General features: G+C 35.1%; 5 protein-coding genes across 10 annotated transcripts; 2 read left to right on the top strand and 3 right to left on the bottom strand.

The window, feature by feature from the left end:
* The first annotated feature begins 1,176 nt into the window (after nucleotides 1-1,176).
* On the top strand, nucleotides 1,177-2,469 carry LOC113704256 (uncharacterized). Its single transcript, XM_027226047.2, has 2 exons — nucleotides 1,177-1,279; nucleotides 1,943-2,469. The coding sequence occupies exons 1-2, from the start codon at nucleotides 1,177-1,179 to the stop codon at nucleotides 2,467-2,469; spliced, it is 630 nt and encodes a 209-aa protein (XP_027081848.2).
* A 2,611-nt stretch (nucleotides 2,470-5,080) lies between these two features.
* On the top strand, nucleotides 5,081-6,816 carry LOC113704250 (uncharacterized). Its single transcript, XM_027226037.2, has 2 exons — nucleotides 5,081-5,384; nucleotides 5,857-6,816. Exons 1-2 carry the CDS (start codon nucleotides 5,282-5,284, stop codon nucleotides 6,696-6,698), a joined length of 945 nt encoding a protein of 314 aa, XP_027081838.2. The 5' UTR covers nucleotides 5,081-5,281; the 3' UTR covers nucleotides 6,699-6,816.
* A 1,353-nt stretch (nucleotides 6,817-8,169) lies between these two features.
* Nucleotides 8,170-10,743, bottom strand: LOC113704243 (sorbitol dehydrogenase-like). The gene is made up of 6 exons (XM_027226022.2): nucleotides 10,564-10,743; nucleotides 10,211-10,278; nucleotides 9,642-9,878; nucleotides 9,254-9,544; nucleotides 8,854-9,044; nucleotides 8,170-8,636 (listed from the first exon to the last, which is right to left on the bottom strand). The coding sequence occupies exons 1-6, from the start codon at nucleotides 10,646-10,648 to the stop codon at nucleotides 8,444-8,446; spliced, it is 1,065 nt and encodes a 354-aa protein (XP_027081823.2). The 5' UTR covers nucleotides 10,649-10,743; the 3' UTR covers nucleotides 8,170-8,443.
* Nucleotides 10,744-13,227: 2,484 nt separating this feature from the next.
* On the bottom strand, nucleotides 13,228-21,290 carry LOC113694506 (uncharacterized). The gene is made up of 8 exons (XM_072046946.1): nucleotides 21,270-21,290; nucleotides 20,222-20,264; nucleotides 15,875-15,961; nucleotides 15,614-15,667; nucleotides 14,987-15,222; nucleotides 14,592-14,811; nucleotides 13,908-14,048; nucleotides 13,228-13,608 (listed from the first exon to the last, which is right to left on the bottom strand). Exons 1-8 carry the CDS (start codon nucleotides 21,288-21,290, stop codon nucleotides 13,424-13,426), a joined length of 987 nt encoding a protein of 328 aa, XP_071903047.1. The 3' UTR covers nucleotides 13,228-13,423.
* Nucleotides 17,398-22,876, bottom strand: LOC113704217 (F-box/kelch-repeat protein At3g23880-like). Of its 6 annotated transcripts, none has more exons than XR_011839021.1 (3): nucleotides 21,428-22,876; nucleotides 18,136-20,281; nucleotides 17,398-17,813 (listed from the first exon to the last, which is right to left on the bottom strand). XR_011839021.1 is itself a non-coding variant. In XM_072074466.1 (2 exons), the coding sequence occupies exon 1, from the start codon at nucleotides 22,692-22,694 to the stop codon at nucleotides 21,465-21,467; it is 1,230 nt and encodes a 409-aa protein (XP_071930567.1). In that variant the 5' UTR covers nucleotides 22,695-22,876; the 3' UTR covers nucleotides 17,398-20,281; nucleotides 21,428-21,464. The 6 variants fall into 6 exon arrangements, 4 of the variants coding, with proteins under 4 accessions (XP_071930567.1, XP_027081770.1, XP_027081786.1 ...); XR_011839023.1 differs by having other exon boundaries at nucleotides 17,398-17,729; XM_072074466.1 differs by having other exon boundaries at nucleotides 17,398-20,281.
* Nucleotides 22,877-24,684: the final 1,808 nt, after the last annotated feature.

The following is a 24,684-nucleotide window of genomic DNA, read 5'->3' as shown; positions in this document are numbered from 1 at the left end:
ATTGTGGACCATTATGGATTCTGCCTAGCAGTTACAGCTCAACAGCTGAAGGTAGGCCTGAATAGCCTACCTCTACTCTGGAGTCACTTTACTCCCAAGATTAAGTCTTCTCTTCATTGTTTAATTACTTTCTTGAACTTTGGTACAAGAAAGTTCGAGACAAAGCCCTGTTGAATTCCATTGGTTTCTTCACTTTCATTGTTGACAGTAGAAACCTTCAATAGTGTAGATGTCCTATGCCAACAGCAAGATATTCAGGCCCAGGTGATAAACCTTGAGAAATGATACCTCTGAATTAAACCAAAGATCAGTAGCTCTCTCATTACTTCAGTCTGAGAACTTAAAAACACTCTCCAGTTGAAGCTCTTTTATCACCTAAAAGATAATTATTCTCTTTGCTAAGCAAAACTAATTTCTCTTTTGCAACTTGGATGATTAAAAAAAGTTGCCTGCTCGGATATTACATGCCCTCTTTAACATAAGATTGGGGATTTGGGGGTTTGAAGAAAAGTTACACTTAATTGAAATGAAAGGATATGGTTGATGTAGTCTGCTATAAGAAATTAGCAATGTAAAGCTAATTAAAGTTGAAGTGGTAGATTGCACTTGACCCAAAAGAAATATTGAACACGCAAAGATAATGTATAACAAAGAAAAGGAAAAAAAGCCAGCAAAGAAAAGCAGTTTTTGTTTTCATACATATAAATATCATGGCATGAGATGATGGCAGGAATGTATATGCTTGCCCAGCTACCACCAAGGAGAGTACCAATATTCTTGGAGGAGCATTAACAAAACAAAGAATAGTTCCACTTAGCCATGAAAGCTGCAACAAGAGAATTAAACTAGTAAAATTGTACCCTCACGGAACATGAATAGATAAAGCAATCGCGTTCGGTACTTCTGCCTTTTCCCACAAGGAAAAGTAACAGGAACATGTCTTTTTACAAAAGAAAAGCAGAAGGTATCAAAACAAAGTAAGTGAAGATATAGCTAGCAAGAAAAAAAAAAGTGTATATATTAAGTGAAAAATGCATTAAAAAGTTATATATATACATAGTTGAACTGACTGGCTACACATCCCATTGACCACAGGAGTCTTTAGAAACCAGCTAATCAATATACATATATCTTGAGTGAAGAAAGCAAATCCAAATTCTTGAATTTACTCGGGGAATGGAGGCTGCTGCACCTGCATCTCTCAAGTATGAAGAAATTGAACCACAAACTGAAACTGTGGAGGCAAAAGATTGTGACACCATTCTTCTCCATGTACCTGGTATATATAGTCCTTTTATTTCGCCCGACCCCCCCCCCCCACCTCCTCACCCTAGTGGGATTTTCTTCTTCCTTTTTTCCTTTTTTTTGGGACTTTAACACCTGTTTCCTAACATTTTATGCTTAATTGCTATGAACCATTTAATTAGCATATGACTTCATGTTCTTTTCTACTTTGGGAAATGTTATGCACTCTTGGATTATTCTTTATGTGAAGGTTATTCAAGTTCACAATATGTATGCTTGTGAAATCTAGTTTTGACAGACAATGTCCTCAATGGACTGTAATCTTCCTGCAATTTAGCTGATTATCTTGTTTACCAAATCTTGTGAGTTGTGATTGGATATATGCTACTCTTAGAGGCTAATGTATTTTGATCAACCCCAACTCAGTCTCTTACATATATTACCTTTGATCTTTGACACATTTCTCCTGTATTTCTATACAAGAAGATAGAAGATTGATATCAGCTTTTCATGTGGAGCAAACAAAAAACTAAGATGAAACCTGCTATGGTTTCTACTCTTTGATTTAATTTCATTATATTTGGAGTATAGAGTGAATTTTACTCACTTTGCTCCCATGTCCAGTTCATTCTGATATTTGAAAGGTTCACAAGTACTTTAATTCAGACCATAGAAACTTACAAACTGAATCCCGCAGGTTTCAGAAAGGAGGAACTGAAGGTCCAACTGACTTCAGTAAATAGTGCAAGGATCAGAGGACAGCGAGAGGATGAAAACAATAAAACTATCAGCTTTCGGAAAGATTTCTCTGTTTCATCAGATTATGATTTTAACAGAGTTAGTGCTAAGTTTGAAGATGGCATCTTGTATGTTAGACTACCAAAAGTCACCGCTCCAGAAGGCAAGCAAGATAGCAAATTGCCTATCCCTGAGCCTCCAACACCTCAGACTCCTGCAGACAAGCCAGAATCTTGGATGCCTGCAGATAATCCACAGCCATCCCAGAAGCCTGCAGATGAGGCTGACAAAGGAACTAATGAAAATGCAAATGGAAGTGGAAAAACAAGGATAGAAAATTACATGAGGACTGCACTTGATCTGGCAGCAAAACTGAAGATGTCAAGGAGAGTAAAGAATGTGGTTTTGGTTGGTTTTTTTTGTGTAGTACTTGGTCTATACTTCCCTAATTTCATCAGGTCTTTCTGGAGAAAAGCTGAAGACTGAGGCTTATATATTGCTGTCTAGTGGTTGCGCTCGTGCTTGTGTAATTTTGGACTGAAAAGCTTTTTTTTTAACACCTTGACTGAAGAAATTGAAGAACATGACAATTGCAGTTTTATCTTTTCAGTTTGCTTTTTTGATTGATTTTTGAGTGGTTTAATTTAGTTCTTTCAAACATTGTACTGATTGGACATTAAAGTAGAGCTTACAATTTGGACAATAAAGTCTTATAACATGTTAGAAGGTATAGCAAAACTGAAGTAATTGAAGAAAGAAAGAGAAGGGCAGAAGAAGAGAGGTTGAGACAAGAATTAGCTCCATGATCAGATGCTCTGCCTCTGCCTGACATGTTTGATAGTGGAAGGGCCAAATGACTTGACTGACTGCATTCGCCATACCACTGTCCAGGAAGGCGAAGCTCGAGGCATCTAGCAACAAATTGGTGCGAACATGTGTTTGCAGAAACATTATCCAGTCTTGACCAAACCAAGGAACTAGAGCAACTGCATTTGTAGTGACCAAACCACTACTAGCGCCATGGTTATTAAACTCCTGATCCTGCTGTTACGATCCTAATTCAAAATTTATGAATTCGATCACGACACTAGTAGGATCATTAGAGTTTGCAGATTATAGTTAGATCACTAGAAGATTAAAGATTTAAGTACATAGTATTTGAACCAAGAGATATCCTAATAATTTGAAATTTAACTTTTTTTCTATCTGATGAGTTTGTATCATCTACACTTGACTAAAGTTGAATCAATTTTGGAGTGACTTGAACTTTTGTATTATTAGCACTAGCTATCGAGACACACTCGATGTGTGTACAACTTGTCCAACAATATTATTGATTATTCGAATTAGATAAACAGATTGATGGAAGGACAAAAAATGAAAGACAAAAAAAATATCATGTTAAAAGGAAAATCAAAATGAAAAACAAAAGAAATATGGATTGATGAAAGATCTACGTCCCAAAAGAACGCACCAAGTAAAAAGATGAAACGGGAGAAGTACTTTGTCACGGTAGATGGTTCTTTTATGGAGTGAGAATTTAGAAGTTGTAAGCATGAAGATTTTTAGAAGTTATGTGATGTTTAGCCGTTTAATTTGATATATAATTGGGTGGTGAGGAATTTATAATCGTAAAGAAGTAGTTGTGTAGTTTAAAGAGTTGGAGTATATCGACAATTAAGCAGTTAAGATTTAGTTGTGTACATGATTATTGGTTAATAGTTAATTCGAAGGATAAAATTGAAATCACAAAAGATGGCACTAAATTGTTTACACCAAACCAAACTCCCGCTCTTGTTTTATTATTGTAGAGATATGATGATAGAATTAAAAATCCTAGTTGAAGAAATTTATTTTTTTTGATGCATTTTTCATATCTATTTCTATGTGTTCATGAATTATAAGGATACAATTGAACGAAATGTTGGCTGTTTGCATTTTTAGTAGGGTTGTACGATTTTATGATTCCACTAATATAGAGTTTTGTTGCCATTATTTCAATTGACTAATGGAAAATGTTTCTTTAATAAATGTTTGGAAGGTGCTTCGTTGAAAAATATTTTCTATTCAAAGCATTGGACTTTAATTTAGACAAATTTTGATGTCCATTTTGTAATTAACACAAATTTCAGGGGACAACAAATGTGATTAACTCAAAGTGTGCAACGGTGACAGAGAGATTAAGCTCTAGGATAAATGTCATTTAGCTTGAACTTAATAGATTTCCATTCACTCCCAATACTACTGGTAATTTCATTAAAGGACTTTATTTATGCTTAATCCATCACATAGATTGCCAGAGCTATTAGAATTATATGTGAAAATAAAACTTTTTTCATTCTTTGGCTTTCGCAAACAATAGTTGAATTGCCACAAAATGGTAAAACAAAACAAGCATGATTAAATTACAATTAGAAAAAATCAAACCATATCTTTTTGAGCATCCACAGGCTACTACAATGAACAGCTGTCTCAATTGCATCCACAATTTGTTGTGGAATATGCCAAGAATACCCAAAGAAACTACAAAATCCAATCACGATGGCCATGGTTGTCTCTGTTTTTTTTTTTAAAAAAAAAATAATTTCTAGAATAACACTTTAATGCTTTGTGCAATATAAGATATGCGAGATTAAAAAATAATTGAAAATATAATTTTAAAGACTTATTTAGAAAAAATTCTGATAACGTTTTCCACAAATCACTTATCCAAGCAAAATCACTAAGTTTTCTAGTTGATATAAAATGTGGACACGAACATTGCACTAGTTAGGTTCGGGGAACACTCATATCTCTATTATTTTCCCAATTCTGTCAAAGGTCATACGTTACTGATTTTTTGTAAAGATAGGGGACTAATTAATATTTGATGATAGATGAAGGATCACATTGCTAAGAATGGAGTTAAAAAATATATAATTTTACTAAAACTAGTAGTACAATTATACCCTCAAGGAAAATGAATTGCTCAAGCAATCCTGCTTTAGCTCTTTGCCTTTCCCCTCAAGGAAAAGTAGTGGGAACATGCCTTTTCCCGAGGAATAGTGGAAGATTATCAAACAAAGAAAGGGAAGATATAGCTTGCAAGAACATAAAAGGTATATTTGATGTCAAAGGAAACTCAAAATGTATAAAGCCCTGATGAAAAATGGATGTATAAATACATAGATTATCTGACTTGCTGTATATCCAATTGATCATAAAAAGTCTTTAGAAACCACCAAATCCATACAGATACATATTTTTTTTATATATTTAAAAAAGAAAGCAAATCCAAAATCTTGAATTTACTCCAAGGATGGAGGCTGCTGCACAAGCATTTATCAAGGATGAAGAATTTGCACCATCAGTTGAAACTGTGAAGGATAAAGATTATAGTACCATTCTTCTCCATTTACCTGGTATACTCCTTATTCTCTTAGATTCATTCTTTTCTTTCTTTATTTTTGGCTGACTATCCTTTTTATTTCTTCTTTTTTTTTTTTTTTATCAACCTTAATCTCTCACATGTATTCAATTTGATCTTCCAACACATTTCTCTTGTATATAAGAAGATTGATACCATTTTCCTGTTTGAAGCAAACAAATTAACAATTCAATGAAACCTTGAATGCAAAGTATATTTTGCCTTAATTTCCTTTGATGAGTATTCTTTTCGGATATTTTTTTGGGCCAAACAATCAGTAAAGTTTTTACATGTATTATGGAACATTTGCTGTCCCTTAAGTATGATCTTACCTTGGAATCTGAGGATCATCCAATAATAGCACCCAGATAAATCACATGCTTTCCTCCTGTGTCCATTCTAGTCTGATTCATGGAGGGTTCACAAGCACTTTTAAGTCTTGAAATCTTACAAACAGAATTCTGCAGGTTTTAGAAGGGAGAAACTAAACGTCCAGCTGACTACAGACGGAAAGTTGAGGGTCAGTGGAGAGAAAGAGGCTGAAAACAATAAAGTTATCCGCTTCCAGAAAGAATTTCGTATTTCATCTGATATTAACACTAAAAAAATTACTGCCAAGTTTGAAGGAGACATATTGTACGTTAGACTACCAAAACTCATCGCTCCAGGAGGCAAGCAAGATAGCAAATTGACTATCCCTGAACGTCCCACACCTCAGAAGCCGGCAGATCATAAGCCTGAATCTTTGAGGCCTACAGATGAGTCACGAGGATCCCAGAAGCCTGCAGATCATAAGCCTGAATCTTTGAGACCTACAGATGAGTCACGAGGATCCCAGAAGCCTGCAGATGAGCCACGAGGATCCCAGAAGCCTGCAGATAAGTCTGACATTTCGAGGCCTACAGATGAGTCAACAGTATCCCAGAAGCCGGCAGATGAGCCACGGCAATTCCAGAAGCCTGCGGATGAGGCACGACCTCAGGAGACTGTTCAGCAAAAAACTGCAGACAAAACCAGTCCAATAGATGGTCCATCTAAGCAGACTGATGTTCAAGATGTTACTCAGAAGAAGCCAGAGAAAGAAGAAGCAAAGGCTGCAGATATGAAGGACAAAGGAACTAGTGAAACTGTGGACGGAAGTGGAAAAACAAGTGTAGATAACTACAACCAATCTGCACTTGATCCGGCAGCAAAACTGAAGATGTCAAGGAGAGCAATGGATGTGGCTGTGGTTGTTCTACTGGCTGTTGTAATTGGCCTATACATCATTTATTGCATCAGGTGTTTCAGGAGGACAACTGAAGACTAAGGCTAATATATTTGCTGTATCGTGATTTGCGCTTGTACTTGTGTTTGTATAATTCTGGATCAATACCTGTATTTTTCTGACCCTAGAAATGAATAAAAGATTCTAGAATTGCATTTCATTGATTACTACCTGCAGTAACATCATTTTTTTTAGTTTGTTTATGTTATTTTTTCTTTGGGGGGGGGGGGGGGGGGGGGTTAATTTAGTTCTTTCAAACGTCAAAGTAGAAGGCTTAGAACTAAAGTTATTGGACAAGAGAATCTTTGAAACGTGTAGTGTCAAGAAAGAGTAGCAAAACTGAAAGAAATTATAGAAAGAAAAGGGAAGGGGAGAAGAAGAGAGCCTATGACAAGAATTAGTTCCAAAATCAGATGACATTGCAATCCTGGTTGTGGATGCAGGGGTTGGAGCCGCAAATCACTCCATCTTGTGAAGATCTGAGGCTGAAAAAGCTTTTTTAAGAGAAATTCATTGGGTGCTTTATAGAGCAAGTATTATTGTTGCCTTTTTCTTAAACCTTTAACCTCCATCTTCTCTTATTCATCTCGAGATGCTTCAACCAAAGCTAAAATTAATTTATAATTTTAAAATTGTGTTTAGGACATAATTAGTTGTTCTATGAATGAATTTTATTTTTGTTTCCATTGATGTCTAATTGTGTGAAATGCACTAATACGCATATGATTAGGAGCGGATTGTTTAATTGCATGAAAAATATTGATATGATAAAATTATTATGGTCATTTTATAAGACTGAGGTAAGTAAGTATAATATTGAAAATCTCAATAGTACTACGTGAAATTGTCATTATCTTGGAGGAAGGTTACTGAAACTATCCCTTTCTTTTAATCACTTCGCCATGCAGTCGCTGCTGACAGTTTTGTAATTTTACTTTTCACTTGCAATCTATTAGCCAAAAAAAATCATCAAATTCTGAGATTTTAAGGACAATAAATGACCCAAGTCATTTGAATATTCGATAATCAGTTTAGAAATAAGCACCCTAAGGTGGAAAACCTTAGGCCATCATGGGAGAACTAGCTAAACTTAGTCAAAAGATTGGTCCATATGATACAAAACTCCCAAGTCATAATTTATTTATAGAATATAATTCAGATTTTAAAGTTATATTTTTCTTTTTATTTTGATAAAAATATCATAATTTCATTAAAATCTGTACTAATAGCAGAAATTACATCATCAAACATACACAGATATCAAAGAACAGATATAAAGAAATAGAGAAAAACTCTTCTCCAATTCTCGTCCCAATCAAAGAAATTAAACTTTGGTGTCAATGTGGATTAACTGGGAATTAGAATAAATGTCCTGTACAAAAAAAAAAAAAAAAAATCCATCAAAGAATGAGTACTCTCTCACTTGTGTTATCTTATCAAACATAAATGGTGATATTATTCATCTATATATTGACATGAACAGCAAATGAGAAGTGTTTCAACAATCGAACCATTTAAACCTAATAACGGATTATATAATTGATGCATCGGACCTTTCACATAGAAACATCAAAATTTACATAGAACAAAGGAAAGGAATTAACACTTGAATACATAGAAACATCAACCCTAGGCAACCTGCCTTAAAACTCTCCAAAAACCCTGGAAATTTAAGCAGGAAAAAACCAAAAAGGAAGTGAATTAACACACTTAATCCTTAAAACATTTATAGGGCAACTTCTCCCAAAGCCTCTCCAAAAAAGAAAGCATAATATATGTTCCCTTTTCTAAAGATTGAACATGACCTTGATAGCGTTACTGCCACGAGCACTTGTCTCAAATGCATCTGCAACCTCCTCCTGAGAGAAGCCATACCTATGGGTTATCAATGGCTTCACATCAATTTTGCCACTGCTCAAAAACTCAAGGCATTGAGGCCATGTGTTCTTGTAGCGGAATACCCCAAGAATATCAACTTCCCTGTTAATTATCAACACAGAAAAACCCCATCAATCGAGTTGTTTCAAAACATTTGCAGGAAAAAAAAAAAATATGCCAGATGCAAAGTTGATAGAGAAAGTTACACAAAAGTAACTTTGGAAAACATATTCGAAATATTCCAATATAAACATTTTTCCAAAAGAACACTTATCCAAAAAAAGCTGCAATAGGTATAATTAAAGTAATAAACACCAACCTTGCAGCAGCTGGGGTGAGGGGAATAGTCATATCACAGTGTCCCATTCCCACAAGGCAAACTTTGCCACCACTTCTCGTGGCAGATAGAGCTGTGCTCATAGTTTTGCTGAAACCAACACAATCTAGGGTTACATCGATGCCGGCTCCTCCCACTGCCTTTTGGATTTGTTCCACCTCTTTCTCAAAATCCTTCCATATTGCCCAAAAAAAAAGGATAAAAAAAATTGCATTAAGACATAATTAAATTGGATTAATCTTGTATATTGGTTGGATATAGAAGCATGTCATCTAATCCCAAATTGAATTTGAACTTTGATTTTATATACGTGGCATGCATCCACACTGATTGAAAAATATACTGTCAGTCCATGCACGATTTATTGTAACGTGGGACAAACCTCAGTTTTGGTTGAAACTTGTACCGTCGCAAATGCTCCAAGCTCTTTTGCGACGGACAGACGGTTGCGATCAACATCAACAACGACAATTCTTGGAGCACCAAATGCACGAGCAGCTAGCAAAGAGACGAGGCCAATTGGTCCTGCCCCCATCACCAAAACATTCGTCTCAGGGCCAATCTGAGCACGACGGCAAGCGTACACACCCACACTTAATGGTTCACACATGGCCCCTTCCTCCAAGCTCACATTGTCCGGCAACTTGAAACACAAATCCGCCGGATGCACAATCTATTGGGAGAAAGAAAATGTTGCAAAAATCTTTAGTGTTCAACATGGCTAGAAACCAAATTCTATATATTACCAAGTATTTTCAACAGGCAGATACCTTATTGGCAAGAGAGCCATGGATTGGTGGGGTGGCAAAAAATTTCATATCAGGGCAAAGGTTGTACCGGCCTTCTTTGCAACGATCACATCGCCAACAACCAGTTCCGGGTTCGAGTGCAACGCGGTCGCCGGGGGCTAGTGTTGTAACCTCCGATCCAACTTCATCTATGATTCCAGCGCATTCATGACCAATTACCATTGGTTCTTTCACAAGAAAGTGCCCGCAGCTCATAGTCTAGGAATATATTTTCGATATGGACATTAGGATTAATCTTTTCTACATTAACAGTATACAAAATTTTTATACAATCAAATGTCGACAACTTAAAATTATTCGTTGCATATAAAATAGAACAAGGATTTGTGCATTGCTACAATGGGATTAGTGAACAAAAGCTTCCAACAAATAATTTCAAAATTTTTAACGCACGCGAAATAAATTGGTGACTGGACAATTCCTCTTATATAAGGGATGTCAGCCCTTTAATTTTATTGATAAATGTTTATATAAATAGAAAAAAGAAAAGAAAAGAGAAGTTTATGGTACCATAGTTAAGGGGGTTTTACCTTGAGATAATGAACATCACTCCCACATATACCAACAGCTTTCATACTGACCCTAACATCACGAGGACCTAGAACAAAATAAAAAAAAAAAAATTAGCCCAAAAAAAATATGAAACAATGCATGTTCACAAAAAAGAAAAGAATAATAGACTGGGAAAAAAAACATTTCAATATCTTCACCTAATAGAATTTGGTATTTTGAAGGATTGCTAAAATACTGTCATGAACAGATTCTCATGGGAAAGTACTAATTAACAATAATTCATCTGGTAAATTAGGAAAGAACAGATTCAAAGGAACACAAATTAAAATTATCAACAAATTGAAAAAAAAAAACCAAAGAGATGAATTACCAAGGGCAGGGAGTTTGTATGGCAGGACTCTGAGATCATTAACACCATATAGCCAAGCAGCCATGTTTTCTTCACAGCTACCCATATTGATCTTCTTGATTTTTTTTTTCTCCTTTTTTCGTGTCTAAAAAGCTTTAGATTTTGGAAGCTAGGAAAGTAGGAATTATGCAAGTAATTGAGAATAATAAATGCTTGGGTTACAACATATTTATATATGTTTTGAATAGTCTTATCCGGAATTCTATCGTACTTTTAAATGGATAAATTTACTTTACCTTTATTCTAAAGTAATCTACCTTTTGCTTTACATTTTTATCTTTTGCTCATCATCTCATATTTATATAGATGATTGAGGTGCCCCCTTTTTTCCTTTTCTTTTCTTTTCTTTTCTCTTCCTTTTCGAATCCAATTTATTCTCCCAATAAAGCTGGATTCCGATTCAAACTATATCAATTTCTCCTCGTCTTGAAAAAGAAAAAAAAAATAATTTCTTCTACCAGTTCTCCCCTACCAAACTTATCGTAGTGCTGCAAATTGGGCACGTCAACTAACGGCTCCATCAAATGATTTCCCATCACCATTTTTTTAAAGTTGGATTCTACCACTCTGTGCATGAAGGCACAAGATAAAAGATTGACCCCATGTTGTTTCATCTTATAGAGTACATAATTTAATTTCAACTTTTAAATTTAATTTCTACACGTGACATATATCTAAAATTAATAGTGTAAAAAAAAAATTCTACACTAATACTCCCTCCGTCCCATTGAAAGTGTCATGCTTTCCTTTTTGGGCTGTCCCAAAATATTTGTCACTTACTAAATATAGTAAAGACTTTTCATTCAATTTCACTCTTTTACCCTTTTGGTCCCCACAATAATCAAGTGAAGTGTGCCCTTTGAGCCCACTTGTTCAGTATTCACGTGCTTCAAAAGTTCACATGAATATATGCGTGGAGTGAAAAACCAAAAGGAACTTGGTTGAAACTTCAGCGTGCAAAGCACGCACAAGACATATGCAAACAAAACAAAAGTTCTGGTCCTACCTCCAGTAGTTCTTTAGGCTTTTAATTTGAATTAGCATCAATATCGGATTCCCAGTGCATTTACATGAAGAGCTTGGGCGAGGGACAAAATGGTAAGCAACTCACTTGTGCTGGAACTATTCATAAAAAACACACTGTTTTCTAAGTGCGACGAAATTTTTGGGACGGAGGGAGTAGTATATAAAAATTTAATTTTTTATCTTATAATCCTTGTCATCTCTTTTACACGATGAAGTGATGTTCCAAATTCAACTCGCATCATGTGTGTGTGTGTATATATATATATATATATATATATCTTTCCTACTTAACTTAATGAAAAAGCATGTAATTACAACGTGCTCTAAAAATAAACGCCCGCTTGCTAATCTTTTTCATCTTTCTCTTTCTATCCACTAATCCAAGTAGCTTTTCCATAAACTCCATCACTTGGTCTGTCTTTCAAGTTTCAAACAACAACCTAACAAATTCTCTATTTGAAAATTTCAAAATTTATAATCTGGATTATCCTTATCAGGCTAGTCTTCCTTATCCTATAAGTTTGTTTAGTTGATTACCCTTATTTTCTCATTCTAGATTTGTTGTATTATTATTTTTTCAATTATCAATAAGCTTCTTGAAACAAAATTCTTACTCATGCTTCTTTGACGCTTTCTCATCTTCAGCAAGTCACAACTATGTAAACCTCTTATCTTCATCATCGGCCAAAATCTATTTTTTCAAATCAAAATTTCAATATAAAGGTATCCTTTTCATCTTAAGTTCTATTTATGTGCTTTGACTATACAATCATCCCAATTAGTTGTCACAGATTGCATTGCCAAGTATATGAGAAGGTTTTATTTATTATTTTCTGCATAACTGTTTTGCAGATTCTCTTAATGGTACTGGCTTTTTTACCATATCAATTTCATAATTTCTTCGTTGTTCTAGGTTTTAGAAATTTTGATAATTGATGTCTTTTTTTTAAAAAAAAACTTTTGAGCTTATTTTTTGGTTATATTGACACACATATCATCGATTGTTTTGCATATATGAAGCGGTTAAAGGATGATAATTTTGTGCACTTTTTCTTTCTTTCTTTTTTTTTTTTTTTGTACACAAGAAATCTACATTCATGATTTGATCTATTATATGGTATGGTGCATCCTTTTTTGTTAGCTTTTGTGGATTCACTGTTGTCACTCCTTACAAAAATATTATTAACTTACTTTTAGTTCTGATCTTTTTCTTTAAAAAAATTTGGGTTGCAGACTGACAGATTCCCAGAGAATGGCTCTAAAGTTACTCGATGAATGTCCAATAAAAAGAAATATTGAATTTGATATTTCTATTCTATTTTACGCTCTCAAGTTGAACAAGATATATAAAAGAACATATTATTGCGTCAATGAGGTTGTTGAAACTCTTTCGTGAACTTATCATAGCTCTGACTTTATATGATGATTTACTCTCCCTTTCATTTCCCAAAGGATGGGGGGCATGTCAAGGACCATTGTTTGTTTTTATTTTCTGCAAACTTTACCTAAGTCTGCACAAAAGATATGTCATGTTGATGCAAAAGGCATAAAGCTGTTCCCTAATTGCAAGAAGTTCAAGAGCATCTTGGTTTTGGCAAATGCACAATATATCAGAAAATGCACTTAATGTATATCCTCCCTGCAACTTGGGCCTATTTTAGTCTCATCCATCTAAGCAAATATTCATTGTTTTTAAATGCAGATTGCAGCGCATATGCTGCATATCAAATTATCAGTCAAATTGTTTGAACTGCGGTTAGTTTCACTTGAATAATTAGATAGTAACAGAAATTAATTATACCAAGTATGCATCTTTTTCATTGGGGAACTCCAAGTTCACAACTGCCCACTTGCCCTCAGCAATTGGTAGTGCTACATTGCCCTTGGAAAAGATCATCTCTGGAATGCATGTATACACTCTGACCCTGTTACATAGCAGGTATGTATTGATATCTTCTGTAGTCTTCTTGCTTGAAGAATCTGCAGTTAGCGCGAAGCAAATGTAAGAAGGCATGATAGTATATTTAACACAATTGGTTCTTAAGTAGCACACTTAAGTCGGGCTTCAGAGAACATCTGATCAATTTTGTTATCATGTATAATTCATGATTGCTGTAAATTCATGATTGCTGGAATCAGTCTCTTCATCTTCATCTGCTAGATAGTGAAATTATCCATTATCTCATCCAACCTTAATCTTAAAATGAAATATGAAAGAGCAAGAGTTTGTGAAATAAACAGGTACGAAACCAGTGAAATTAGATTACAAATGATTTAACCTTTGCTTTCATCAGCCTGAGTTCCAGGATTGGAGTTCCTTTGCTGATCACCAATGGTGAGTGAGTCCAAGCTAGGAGCAACTTCAAGAATGTCATCCTTTGAGGAAAGAGATGTATTGTCATCCATCAAACAGGATTTTCCTGAATCAGGGAAGACTTAATCAGTCAAGAAAGCACAAGGCATGCTGTAAATCCAAGATAAACAAATATCAGAGTTGAATTACCTTCAAGTGCGTCTCCTGGTTTTCCTTATGTATTCAACCAGTTCAATATTTGACAGGACTTCATAAGGTATATATATGTATATCGTCTATAAACCTAGGTTCAAGCAAAAGATTATAACAATAAAACACTGTAACTTAAGCTTGTAAAGACAATGTAGTTGAGATTCCCAATTCCCATTCAGCAGAAGTCATGTGGTAATATGCCACTAAAAGTCTTCATTAGTTATATCGTTAAGCTTGTGAGAGAAGTAGAACATATTAACAAAAATTCTTACACAAGGATATAGTATATGTTAGCTGATCTTTGTACCCTCCCCCCCCCCCCCTCTCAAAAAAAAAAAAAAACCAACAGAGGCTGCTTAGTTTTACTTGAATTTATAAAGTAGTTATGATTCTTAGTTTCCCAAAAGTTCCATATGTTGTAATAAGCAAAAGAACTAATGTTGCAGGAGTCACTTACCCTGCATTAAAGCAGTGTGTGCAATCTTTGCAGCACTAAACTCTGCCAGCTTCTTGGACTTCTCCGGATTCCCATGGAAAATTTCTCCTCCTACTTCCACAGTTGAGAAGAATGTTGACTTATGATCCTCACCAGATTTCATAGTTTTGTATTTTGGCAAGAAAAACCCATTCTCCTGAGCAAATTCTTGCAGCAGATTCTTGTACATATTATCATCACTCTTCATAAATACAAAGCAAAAAGGTTAACACAGATGCGAACAGATAGGACTAAGGACAATAGAATAATGATGAAATACATTTCTTTATTGCCACCTCCTCCCGTACTACTTATTTTAACAACTGTCCCTTTAGAAAGAATTAGAAGGTAGAATTGAGAATCCAATGATAACTTACCTTGCGAAAGGCATCCATTGTCAGTGATATTAGTGCAGCCTGTGCAGCAGCATCCTCTGCATCTTTTGTAGTCTCATAGAATCCTGGACTTTCGAAGATATCTTCACCAACTAAAACTTTCGCTGTGAAGCAAAGAGCATCAGATTGCTCCACTCTCTTAGTACGGTATAAAGGAAAATCAAGTTTCTTTGTCTGAGCATACTTCTGCAGCTTCCTCTTGTAATTTTGTTGCACTTCTGCAAGCATGAAGCACCAATGAGATTGCAGGTGAGCACTTTGAAGTGGCTGGGCAGAGATGAAATTTAACTTCAAGAAAGCTGTCTAAAAACAGCAGAATACAACATACTAATTTCAAACATATGAAAGAACAATTTCTGGGGACAATAGAGTGCATTCTAGTTGACCACATCCTAATTATATAGATGAAAGGATCATTTCATGCAAAGCAAATGTAAACTTCTCATCATAGTTTTGACTATGGAATTAAAAAAAAAAAAATCAAGCTGTTTCCACAAAAGATAGCATAGAAGTAAGAATATAATCAGTAAGGACCTCCAAAAGTTGGATGAAAAAGTTTGGAAAGATATGTAAAATGCAAGGTGGGACAAAGGTCACGGACTTCCTTACCATCTTCGCTACTATTTATAGCCCCATCCTTCAGTGCTTGTTCGATGTCTGGACCTGCATTAGTTGATTTATCATCCACCATTACTAAAATGTTAACAACATTGGACTGGTACAAATTTAGAAAATAAATCAAGTCATTCACATGGATATGAAGCTAAGAAAGGGATTAGAATGACAGGAAATCAAAGTAAAAAAGGATCAATTAAGGCAGGCATGTAAGAGAAGTGTCTGAAGCAAGGCAAAGGAGATAAATTTTCCTACCAGCTTCATTGCTCAAAGCATTTGAATTAATATCTCTGCCCTTCAACCTTCGTTCAGTCTTTGATCCTTCAACAATAGCTTTTTCATCTACATTTCATGAAATGTGAAAAACGTTAAAGATGCACAAAAAATGCTACAGCTTAGCGTATTGCTGTGGCTAATAGTCAGAAATATTTTAGGCAAAACTTTCTGGAAATCTCAACTTGAAAGATGGTCTACTCCAAGATATTATACATTAGATATTCTCTCCAATTAAATATTAGGCTTTCAATTAGCAATAACATAGCTCAGAAATCAAGTTTTGTGGATTTAATTTCTGTTAATAGCATATTTCTAATTTTACACAGACATATTGGGACTTAAACCACAATTGATCCACATTAGTTAGACTTCTTTACGTGTTTAATCCTGACTTTCACCAAAGTTTCATGAGTTGAAATAATTGAAAAAAAAAAAGTTGTCTATACGAAATGATACTTAAAGCAAGTCACATAATTTGATTTTACATGAAGCTCTGTTGAAACAGAGTCCTAGCACATAATTCATAGCAATTTGGATGAAAAAACTTTTAATACTGAAAATCTCTGAGCTCAATTGATTGTGCTAGTAGCAAAAAATTGTTTCATCTAATTGCATCTTAAATTTAATGTCCTTTAGCCCTGAAATTTCAATGTCAAAATCTGACATATTGTATTCTGCCACAACTATTTCACATTGAATGATAAAACAAAACAGGAAACAAATTCACACAAAACTCAAGAAGATTCTAAAATTTTCTTGATAAGTCACCAGAAGTGAAGTGGAGGAAAGCCAATTTAGCAGCCTCATTATGTGCTTCTTTCAAGGACTTAGAAATGCTAGGTGAATCAAAGTTGATGCCATTAACAACAACTGAAGCTTTGAATTGTGGGCTATGCTCTGCTCCATCCTTGATGCATGAATATATTGGCAGAGCCCATTTTTTCTGGTGACACAATTCTTGCAACTTTGACTTGAACATTTTCTCCACCTTGATTTTCTCTCTTCTTCTAGTTTAATTAATGTAAAAATTGTTTATTTTTGTGAAGAAAACAAAAGGGTAGACATTTACTTGCATACAAGGAAAAAGATCAATAGTGTTATTTAATAGTTTACTCCTAGCCCTTGATATCAAAATTTACCAACAAGTGGTGTTCTTTTACGTTGCATACTTTTTTGTGTGAGGTGCCATTGGAGAGAGGAGAATAATGTGAATTTGCATGTTGTACTTGTCACTGCAAGTCATATTCAATTCTCATTTCTGCTTATAAAATGTTTCAGATTGTATGTAAAATTTTACCATTTTAGGTGCAGAAAAATTCTCAGAAATTGATAAACAAAATATTTATTGGTCATTGACGGTGGCCCCTCAAATTCTCCACCTATGTTTTTCAAGGAAATCCAATCAACCCCAAGTTTCCAATGCATGAATTGCTGGAAAATGTGTTGGATTCTGGACATTGAGGAATTCACCAGATAAGATGTATGTCTGATAGGTTTAAGAATGATAGCCAAGAAATTTCTCTTTCGATCAAATTTCAAAGAGGTCAACCGATTCAAGAAAATGTACACTGGAATGAGACCAATACATGATTTCTGATTTCAAGTACTGAGGTCGATATAATGCCAATAAAGGAGTAAAAAATTAGAGTTTCTCAAAAATCTTGTAGGGAGGAAAAAGCGCAACCTCCAGTTCTTTGAATCTTTGGTCGAGTCTTCTACCATTTCGCACGCAGAAGCCAGAAAGAGAGAAAATCAATATTCCTACTTCGTTGACTGAAGCTCCAAGAAGGTACTTCATTTCATCATGTAGCTCATCAAACTTCCCTCGCTGTTTCTTCAAAACGGTTCTCAAGAATCTTAGTCCAATCATTGTGTGGTAATTTATTCCAGTTAGTGCATGATAGCCGGAGCTGAGTAACTGTATATATCAAAGATATTTATACAATATGTCCAACACCAATGCTCAAGATTAATTTATCTACCTAGTCCAACACCACTTGTTCAAGGGGATTTCTCAAAAGTCTAAAGCATATTGATTCAACTCTACTTCATACAAGCTTGAACAGAAATGCTGCTAATATTTTCTAACTTTTGATCATTTTAACATGACATATTAACTTCTCTTCCAGCCTTACATATCAGAAAAGTCTACATTGCTAAGGATGAAGTCAATTGTAGATGCGAAATGTCCAAAGATGTCCTCCAAAAATGGTAAACAGTTAGCCAAACTAGATAACTACCTGAAGTTCGCAAAATGTTCTTTACTATAACTAGCAGTTAAACTTCATGACCGTTCTGACTCTGTAGTCCATGCAGTGAAACATGCTCTAGCTAAACATGGATATATTGGATATTCAACATCAATGGCAGCAGGAGAGGGTTCTTTTGCTCTGACTGGGGATATAGCAACCACAGATGTTACTGATGTGCATAATCTGGATAGAAAACCAGGATTAGACATTCATGTTGAGAAAGATACATCAGGAAAGGTTGATGTTCATTTAAGTAGGAAACACAATTACGAGGGCATGGTACAACTGAATGCTGTTATGGATAATTTACAGCCTCAGCTGGATAGCCAGTACCTATGACCAAAGAATTAGTCCCAAACATGTCTGAAACAAGATAACGGTCTGGTGTCAAGTTCTTAGAAGTTGTCTCATTTGAACAGGATAAATTGAAATAGACAGGATTTCTCGAGCAGCAAGAGAATAAAACCAATGACTAGTTGACCAACCCCAAATTCAACTGTTGACCAACCCCAAATAAAACCGATGACTAGCAGATATTTTTTAGAAGTTTACAGATCATGCAACAATTGCTGAAGCAAAGATAGGACCCTTTCTGTTTCCCTTCTAATGTTTAAACAAAAGTTGATTTCCTGTAATCCACTTCTCTTTGATAAACAGAGAACCGGTAATCCTATTCACACGGGGGGAGGGATGGGTTGGGTAGTTCAGGGGGAAGGAGTGTAAGTGGCAGGTCTTGGGTTCGAACCCTCCCACTTGCACTTTAAAAAAAAAAAAAGAAAAATGGTAAACCTGTTCACAAATATTGCAAGGGCATCAACATGTAAAAAAAACCTGGATGGAGCCATCAAATTCTAATTCCCATACCCTCCACAAACACCTGGTTAAGAACTAGGTGCCAATTAGAGATAAAGGGACAAAACAACAAACATAATTGTCAATAGCAGGTTACATCCCTAATGTAGTTCAGTGCTATAGTGTACAGCGTAACGACTTTTGAATAGCACTCAGCATGTGTGTGATAGCAGATACTGCTGAATAGCATGCTTTTCTAAAGTCTTGTAGATTTCTAATCTGGGCTATTTGACTATTGTGGATCTTAGCCTAAAAAATTAAACCAACTGGTTGTACATCTTAATTTGTGACTCATGCAACCCTGTTACATAAAATCATTACATTTCTAGACTAAAAGAAGGGGCACATGTGTGGCATTTCAAGGACAAAAGCAGTGACCTTAACTCTCCTCTCATTTCTTACTACGGTAAACAGGCAATTTCATTTACAATAATTGTTGCACCTTGACATGCTAAGTCATTCATTAAATTCAATTGCATATATGTTAAAAGTGGACTTCAATAAATTGACACCTTCAACATCTTAGGATTTTCTCGAATGGGAATTACCATGAAAGTGGACTTCACTGATGAGCAAGGTTGGATTATTTAGTGTGAATGCACAAGATAAGCTTCCAAAGAGAGATTTTTAAGACATCACTAGAAATAAAAATAATTAAAACTGTGCCGTAGTAAATATAAATATCGCTACACCCCTAGTAATATGGTTAATTTTAAAGGTTAAGAGATAGTTCTCGATAGAATAGTGACAAGTGAAAAATCCAAAAAAGGGCATTTTCTGATTCACAAATATTGCAGGGGCATCAAAATTGGTTGAGAAACTCTAAATAAAGTTATTGCATTCCTGATTCCTGCAGCCTCGAAGCAAACACCTAGTTCATAATCTACCATGTCAACAAGAGATATTGATGATTAAGTAAGAAACATAGCTATTAAACATGGGCTACATCCTCAACTAGTTCAGTGTTAGTATAGGGACTTTCCAATAGTGTTGCGCTATAGTGCCTACCACTAACTAGCATGCCTTCCTAAAGTTTTGGAGATGTCTAATCTGGCCCCATGGATCTTTAACAATTAAATCAACTGGCTGTACTTCTTTTGTTGTGACCCGTGAAACCCAAATACACACAATTTCACAATTCCAAACAAAAAGAAGGGGCAAATCTGCGGCACATTGAAGGAAAAAACCAGAGTTGTCTTGCAACACTCCTCTCATTTCTTACCACAGTTCTCGCTCTCCAACCTCTGCTTGTGTAGGTAATATCTCTCTTATTGCTCGTCTTCTTCAATTCAACAGTTTGCCCCATTGATGAAGAGAATGAGTTTAAATACATGATGAAAAAAGGAAGAGGAAGATGTTCAGTGTTATAAGTCCAATGACAATGAAGATGACTTCATAGGAGATAAATTAAATGACTATCACACTAGTCTAGGATGTTGGATGCATATGACATGATTCTATCACACTAGTCTAGGATGTTGGATTGCTTATTATAACATGATTCTATATTGATTAGATTTATGTTTGTACTGCAAACGTGTCTTAAATTTTCTTTCCTTTTATGCATAAGAACATTGACAGATTCATCAAATACATTTGGCAGACAACAGGAACATAGTGCTTTTATAGCAGAATATGTATTTATATACATAAGGAAAATTCAGATTTAGTGCATTGTGCATTTCCCTTCAATATAGGACAAACAGTGAAATGTGCTATGCAGTATAGCTCCAAACGACCTCTGCCATATGGGCAATTAAGAAATATGCTAAGAATGCTTCAAAAGATTTCATTTTTTGCTTCTTTGCTCCTATAGAATACATTTTTCTGGTTGAGTTCTTAAAAGGCAATTTGGGTTTGAACTATAAAAAAGGGCACAGAAGATACACGTTTGAGCATAATGTATTAACTATGGGCAGAAAAAGAAAACAGCCATGTTAGGAAAAAGTTAATTTATTTGCTTTCTTGAACAAATAAACAGAGAAGACTATCAAAATGAATCAATGATCTACACCACGATAGCATCAATTAAAGATACATATGAAGCACAAGAAAAACATTTCCTGGAATGAGTTTTGTGAATTTCATTGATGAGAATGTCCAAAGTATCAGGAAATACAATAATGGTTAGAAATCAAAGAGTTCCATTCTTTTTGCTTAGACACAAACAAGTAAAGAAGTAAGCAGAACAAGAAAATTCAATTAATCTGAGCCCTATGGTTGGAATAAAGCAAATAATATAGAAAAGCAAATCCTTGATCAATGCATACTTTCTCAGCAATACTTCTCATTCCGATGGTTTTGTTTATGTCATACAGACAGTAAAAATTTAGTGAATAATGTAAGTGCAGAAAATTAAGTGTTACTGGACAGAGATCAGCAATAAAAAAATAATTCAGCAGGTGAAAATTAGAAAAGCCCTAATTACCTTTATGGTTGAAGTCCCTTTTAATCCATGAACAGCATTACGGAGAAATTAAGCTTTCAACACACACATCTGCTTCATAAGGATATTCCAAGTTAATAAACTGAGAATAGTGGAGTGAATTCTCATTTGGATCATAAACTCCCAACTTTGGTCTTGGCGCAGTCACAAACAAAAGCCGACCATTCTCTGATAAAATCAAAGGCTTGCTGAACACAGTACCATGAGGATCTTGAAAAAAAGGAGCAACAACCACTTTAGACCAAGATTCTCTTACTCCATACTCCTTCATGAGCCATACATCCACCTGATTGCCTCCAGAATAAACGAACAAAGAGAGGCATCCTCTTAATGTTCCTATTTTCCACGTACATTTGGTAATCAATTCTTCAGGGAGTTCTATCTGTTTAAAAATGTCATTCGCCAAATCAAAACCTACAATTTTCCGCTCAGAAGCCATATTCCAAGTACCGCGACTTTGAGGATCATATGCAATAAAGTGTAAAATCCCATTCAGATAATAACAGCCGCCTAGCTCAATCAAAGAGTACTTAAGATCTTCAATCTTCTTCCAAGAATCCGTCTTCCAGCTATAAACCTTAGCCAGAGTCTCATTCCGCGTACCACCAACTGAGGAAAGTACAAGAACCTTAAAATCATCATTAGACTCATCATAACCAATCCCACATGACAAGCGAGAAGAGCCAGGTAACTTATGCTCCTTTCTAATCCCAGAATCAGGCAACTCTCTGTACTTTCTTGTAGCAGGATTCCACAACAACATACTTTCTCGCTCAACCATGATCAAAACCAACCCATGACAACAACCCCAAGCCTTGTTTCTATAATACCTGAATTTTTCAACAGGAATACTACCAATAAAGCCGCTGGTTACCTCAATTTTCTTGGGTACCACACAGGAAAAAGCACTATGAAGGGAACACCCAAACTGCCTGAGCCTAAAGTTGACCCCGAGCTCGGACCCGTACCCGAGCCTTTCATCATGTTCCAGCTCAACCTTAAAGAACATGATCCTATGATGCTCGTTTTCCTTGTCTTCCGTGCATCTTTTGTAATGGGATTTGACGAGATTGGGGCTGAAGATCAAGGAATGCCAAGATTTCGAAACGCAGCTGAGCCTCCCCAGGGATCTGACCGGAAGCCTTGTGAATATTTGAAGCAAAATATCATCAGGAATACAGCTGATAATTGGCTGGAATTGGGGTTCGGGTCTGGTATTGATTTTCTTTTCTCGGGTTCTTTCTCGCATTCTGAAGGGGTTCTAGAGCAACGAGAGGTCCGAAGAGAGAGCTCCAGAGAGGGGTTCTTTCTTTTCAGAGTGTCAAGTTCTGAGAAGTTGTCTCAGTTATGGCCGGAAGTGGGGCAGGTTTGGTTGACACTGAACCGTGTAATTTTTGTCACGTTTTGTAACTCTACCTAGACTTTCCGTGCATCCTCCTACCAGACATATGATATATTACAAGTAATAATTATATCTCTATTATTAAATTTTATAAATAATTCATGTAAAATTATACATCATTTAAAACGATTATTACTGATAACTATTGATACCTGATCCTGCCATGGCCATCTGCACATGGACTCGAGGCACGGACGGTTGCAGGTGCAACCGTCTCTGCTAATTGTAATCATTATTAATTGGACGTAATTTTTTTGTATATCGTGTAACTTTTTTTTCACAGGATGTATTTTCACAACAGATAGTAGTGAACCTCACACTTAATGCGAAAATCGAGTTACATGATGTAATTTTAATCGTACAAAATTTTGAGGGCCAATCTTGATCCTTAACTGTGCAGGATGGTCATATTGATGACCGTCCCTGCCCCAAATCCATCTGCACATTGATACCTGATCCTGCCATGGCCATCTGCACAAAGGCTGTGTTAAACAAGTGGCCCACTGCCTTGGACAAGTTGTGGGCTTTTTTCAAAAAAAAAAAAAAAATCACAATTCCATCAACATCTACACTAATAATAGAAGTTATATCATCGAACATACGTAGATTTCAAAGAACAGAAATAAAGAATAGATACTGTAAATTTGAAGAGAAAAAGGAAGTGCAGCAATTTATCTATTGGAAGACGATTTTAAAATTTGTTGTACCTTTCAGGTTTGTTCTTGATTTTTTTAGATCTATTGTATTTGTTAAATTATATATTTGTAATTTCTAGTGTATGTTTAATTTGTCATTGGGGCAGCGATATAAATTAAAGCATGTTGGACAATTAATTTTCAACAATCTGTTAATGAAATTTGCTTTCTATCAGAAAAAATTGGCATAATTGAAATTAAGGTAGATATTGTAGTTCATTTTTCTTTTTTGTGTTTTGTGTAGCGTGGAACTAAAATTTTTTCAATGAAAAATTAATGTCTAAGCATTTGAGGTATAAAAGTTACGAACGTTAGGTTGAAAAAGATTTGGCAAATTGGCGGTCAAGTAATATTGAAAAACTTTGAAATCACCCTAATTGCACGAAATTCTAGAAGTATATATTTCAAATCTGAAAAGTGAAATATGAATATGAGTACATGTGAGCTGATTCCTTGTTTGAATTGTGATTTTTTGAAAAAAAAAATTATTACATTTTTTATAAATATATTTTCCAATCACTTTTTATTTCACATGTATCAAATCGTTACAGTACATTTTTCTGCAAAAACTCTCCAAAATAACAATCTAAACAGGGATGGCATAAGAGTTATCTGCCTAAGTCTACGTCTTTAATTTGACAAAATGTATGATCAAATAAATAATGATTAAAAAATTCAGCTAGAGGGCAAAACGATGAAAAGTTATCTAGAAATGGAAGTCCAAAAGAGGAATACTAAATTTTTTGTATGTATTTACATATATTTTATGTAACATAATCTGGAGTTTCTTTTTTTTTTTTAAAATGGAGTATTTAGAGTGGTTTACAAGACAATCGTATATTCCAAAATTCGAATAGTGGGTTATTTTATGTCCAATGCTCTGGCCACATAAAATTATAGTGGGCTTAGGCTCAACGCATGTGGGTCAAGAATTGTAGTAATGGGCCGGAGAAGTAGGCGAAAAAAAAAAAATTCCGTTGCATCTATTGCTACTGCAAAATATTCAAGAATGCCTTCTTATGTCATCTGTATAAAAGGCTCCATAAGGAGTTAATATACATTTTTTTTTTTTTTTTTGTCGATACAGGGGGTATTTGAGTCTTCGGCCTGATTATTCCCCCTGTAACCAAAGAGGAGAAGCC

Source organism: Coffea arabica, chromosome 1c (assembly GCF_036785885.1).
Source record: "Coffea arabica cultivar ET-39 chromosome 1c, Coffea Arabica ET-39 HiFi, whole genome shotgun sequence".
Classification (NCBI taxonomy): Eukaryota; Viridiplantae; Streptophyta; class Magnoliopsida; order Gentianales; family Rubiaceae; genus Coffea; species Coffea arabica.
The sequence above is the reverse complement of the archived record's forward strand: the minus strand, read 5'-3'. Positions and strand labels throughout refer to the sequence as shown.

What these genes read in the sequence shown, in the direction of transcription:
- LOC113704243 (XM_027226022.2), bottom strand. Translation starts at nt 10,648, where the DNA reads ATGGGTAGCTGTGAAGAAAACATGGCTGCTTGGCTATATGGTGTTAAT. An exon ending in GTGATGTTCATTATCTCAAG is followed by an intron (nt 9,879 to 10,210) that starts GTAAAACCCCCT and finishes ATATATTCCTAG; the next exon opens with ACTATGAGCTGCGGGCACTT. An exon ending in ATGGCTCTCTTGCCAATAAG is followed by an intron (nt 9,545 to 9,641) that starts GTATCTGCCTGT and finishes TTCTCCCAATAG; the next exon opens with ATTGTGCATCCGGCGGATTT.
- LOC113704256 (XM_027226047.2), top strand. Translation starts at nt 1,177, where the DNA reads ATGGAGGCTGCTGCACCTGCATCTCTCAAGTATGAAGAAATTGAACCA. An exon ending in CATTCTTCTCCATGTACCTG is followed by an intron (nt 1,280 to 1,942) that starts GTATATATAGTC and finishes TGAATCCCGCAG; the next exon opens with GTTTCAGAAAGGAGGAACTG.
- LOC113704250 (XM_027226037.2), top strand. Translation starts at nt 5,282, where the DNA reads ATGGAGGCTGCTGCACAAGCATTTATCAAGGATGAAGAATTTGCACCA. An exon ending in CATTCTTCTCCATTTACCTG is followed by an intron (nt 5,385 to 5,856) that starts GTATACTCCTTA and finishes AGAATTCTGCAG; the next exon opens with GTTTTAGAAGGGAGAAACTA.
- LOC113694506 (XM_072046946.1), bottom strand. Translation starts at nt 21,290, where the DNA reads ATGAGAAGTATTGCTGAGAAA. An exon ending in TGCTTTGAGCAATGAAGCTG is followed by an intron (nt 15,668 to 15,874) that starts GTAGGAAAATTT and finishes CAACTAATGCAG; the next exon opens with GTCCAGACATCGAACAAGCA. An exon ending in CAATGGATGCCTTTCGCAAG is followed by an intron (nt 14,812 to 14,986) that starts GTAAGTTATCAT and finishes GTATTTATGAAG; the next exon opens with AGTGATGATAATATGTACAA.
- LOC113704217 (XM_072074466.1), bottom strand. Translation starts at nt 22,694, where the DNA reads ATGCGAGAAAGAACCCGAGAAAAGAAAATCAATACCAGACCCGAACCC.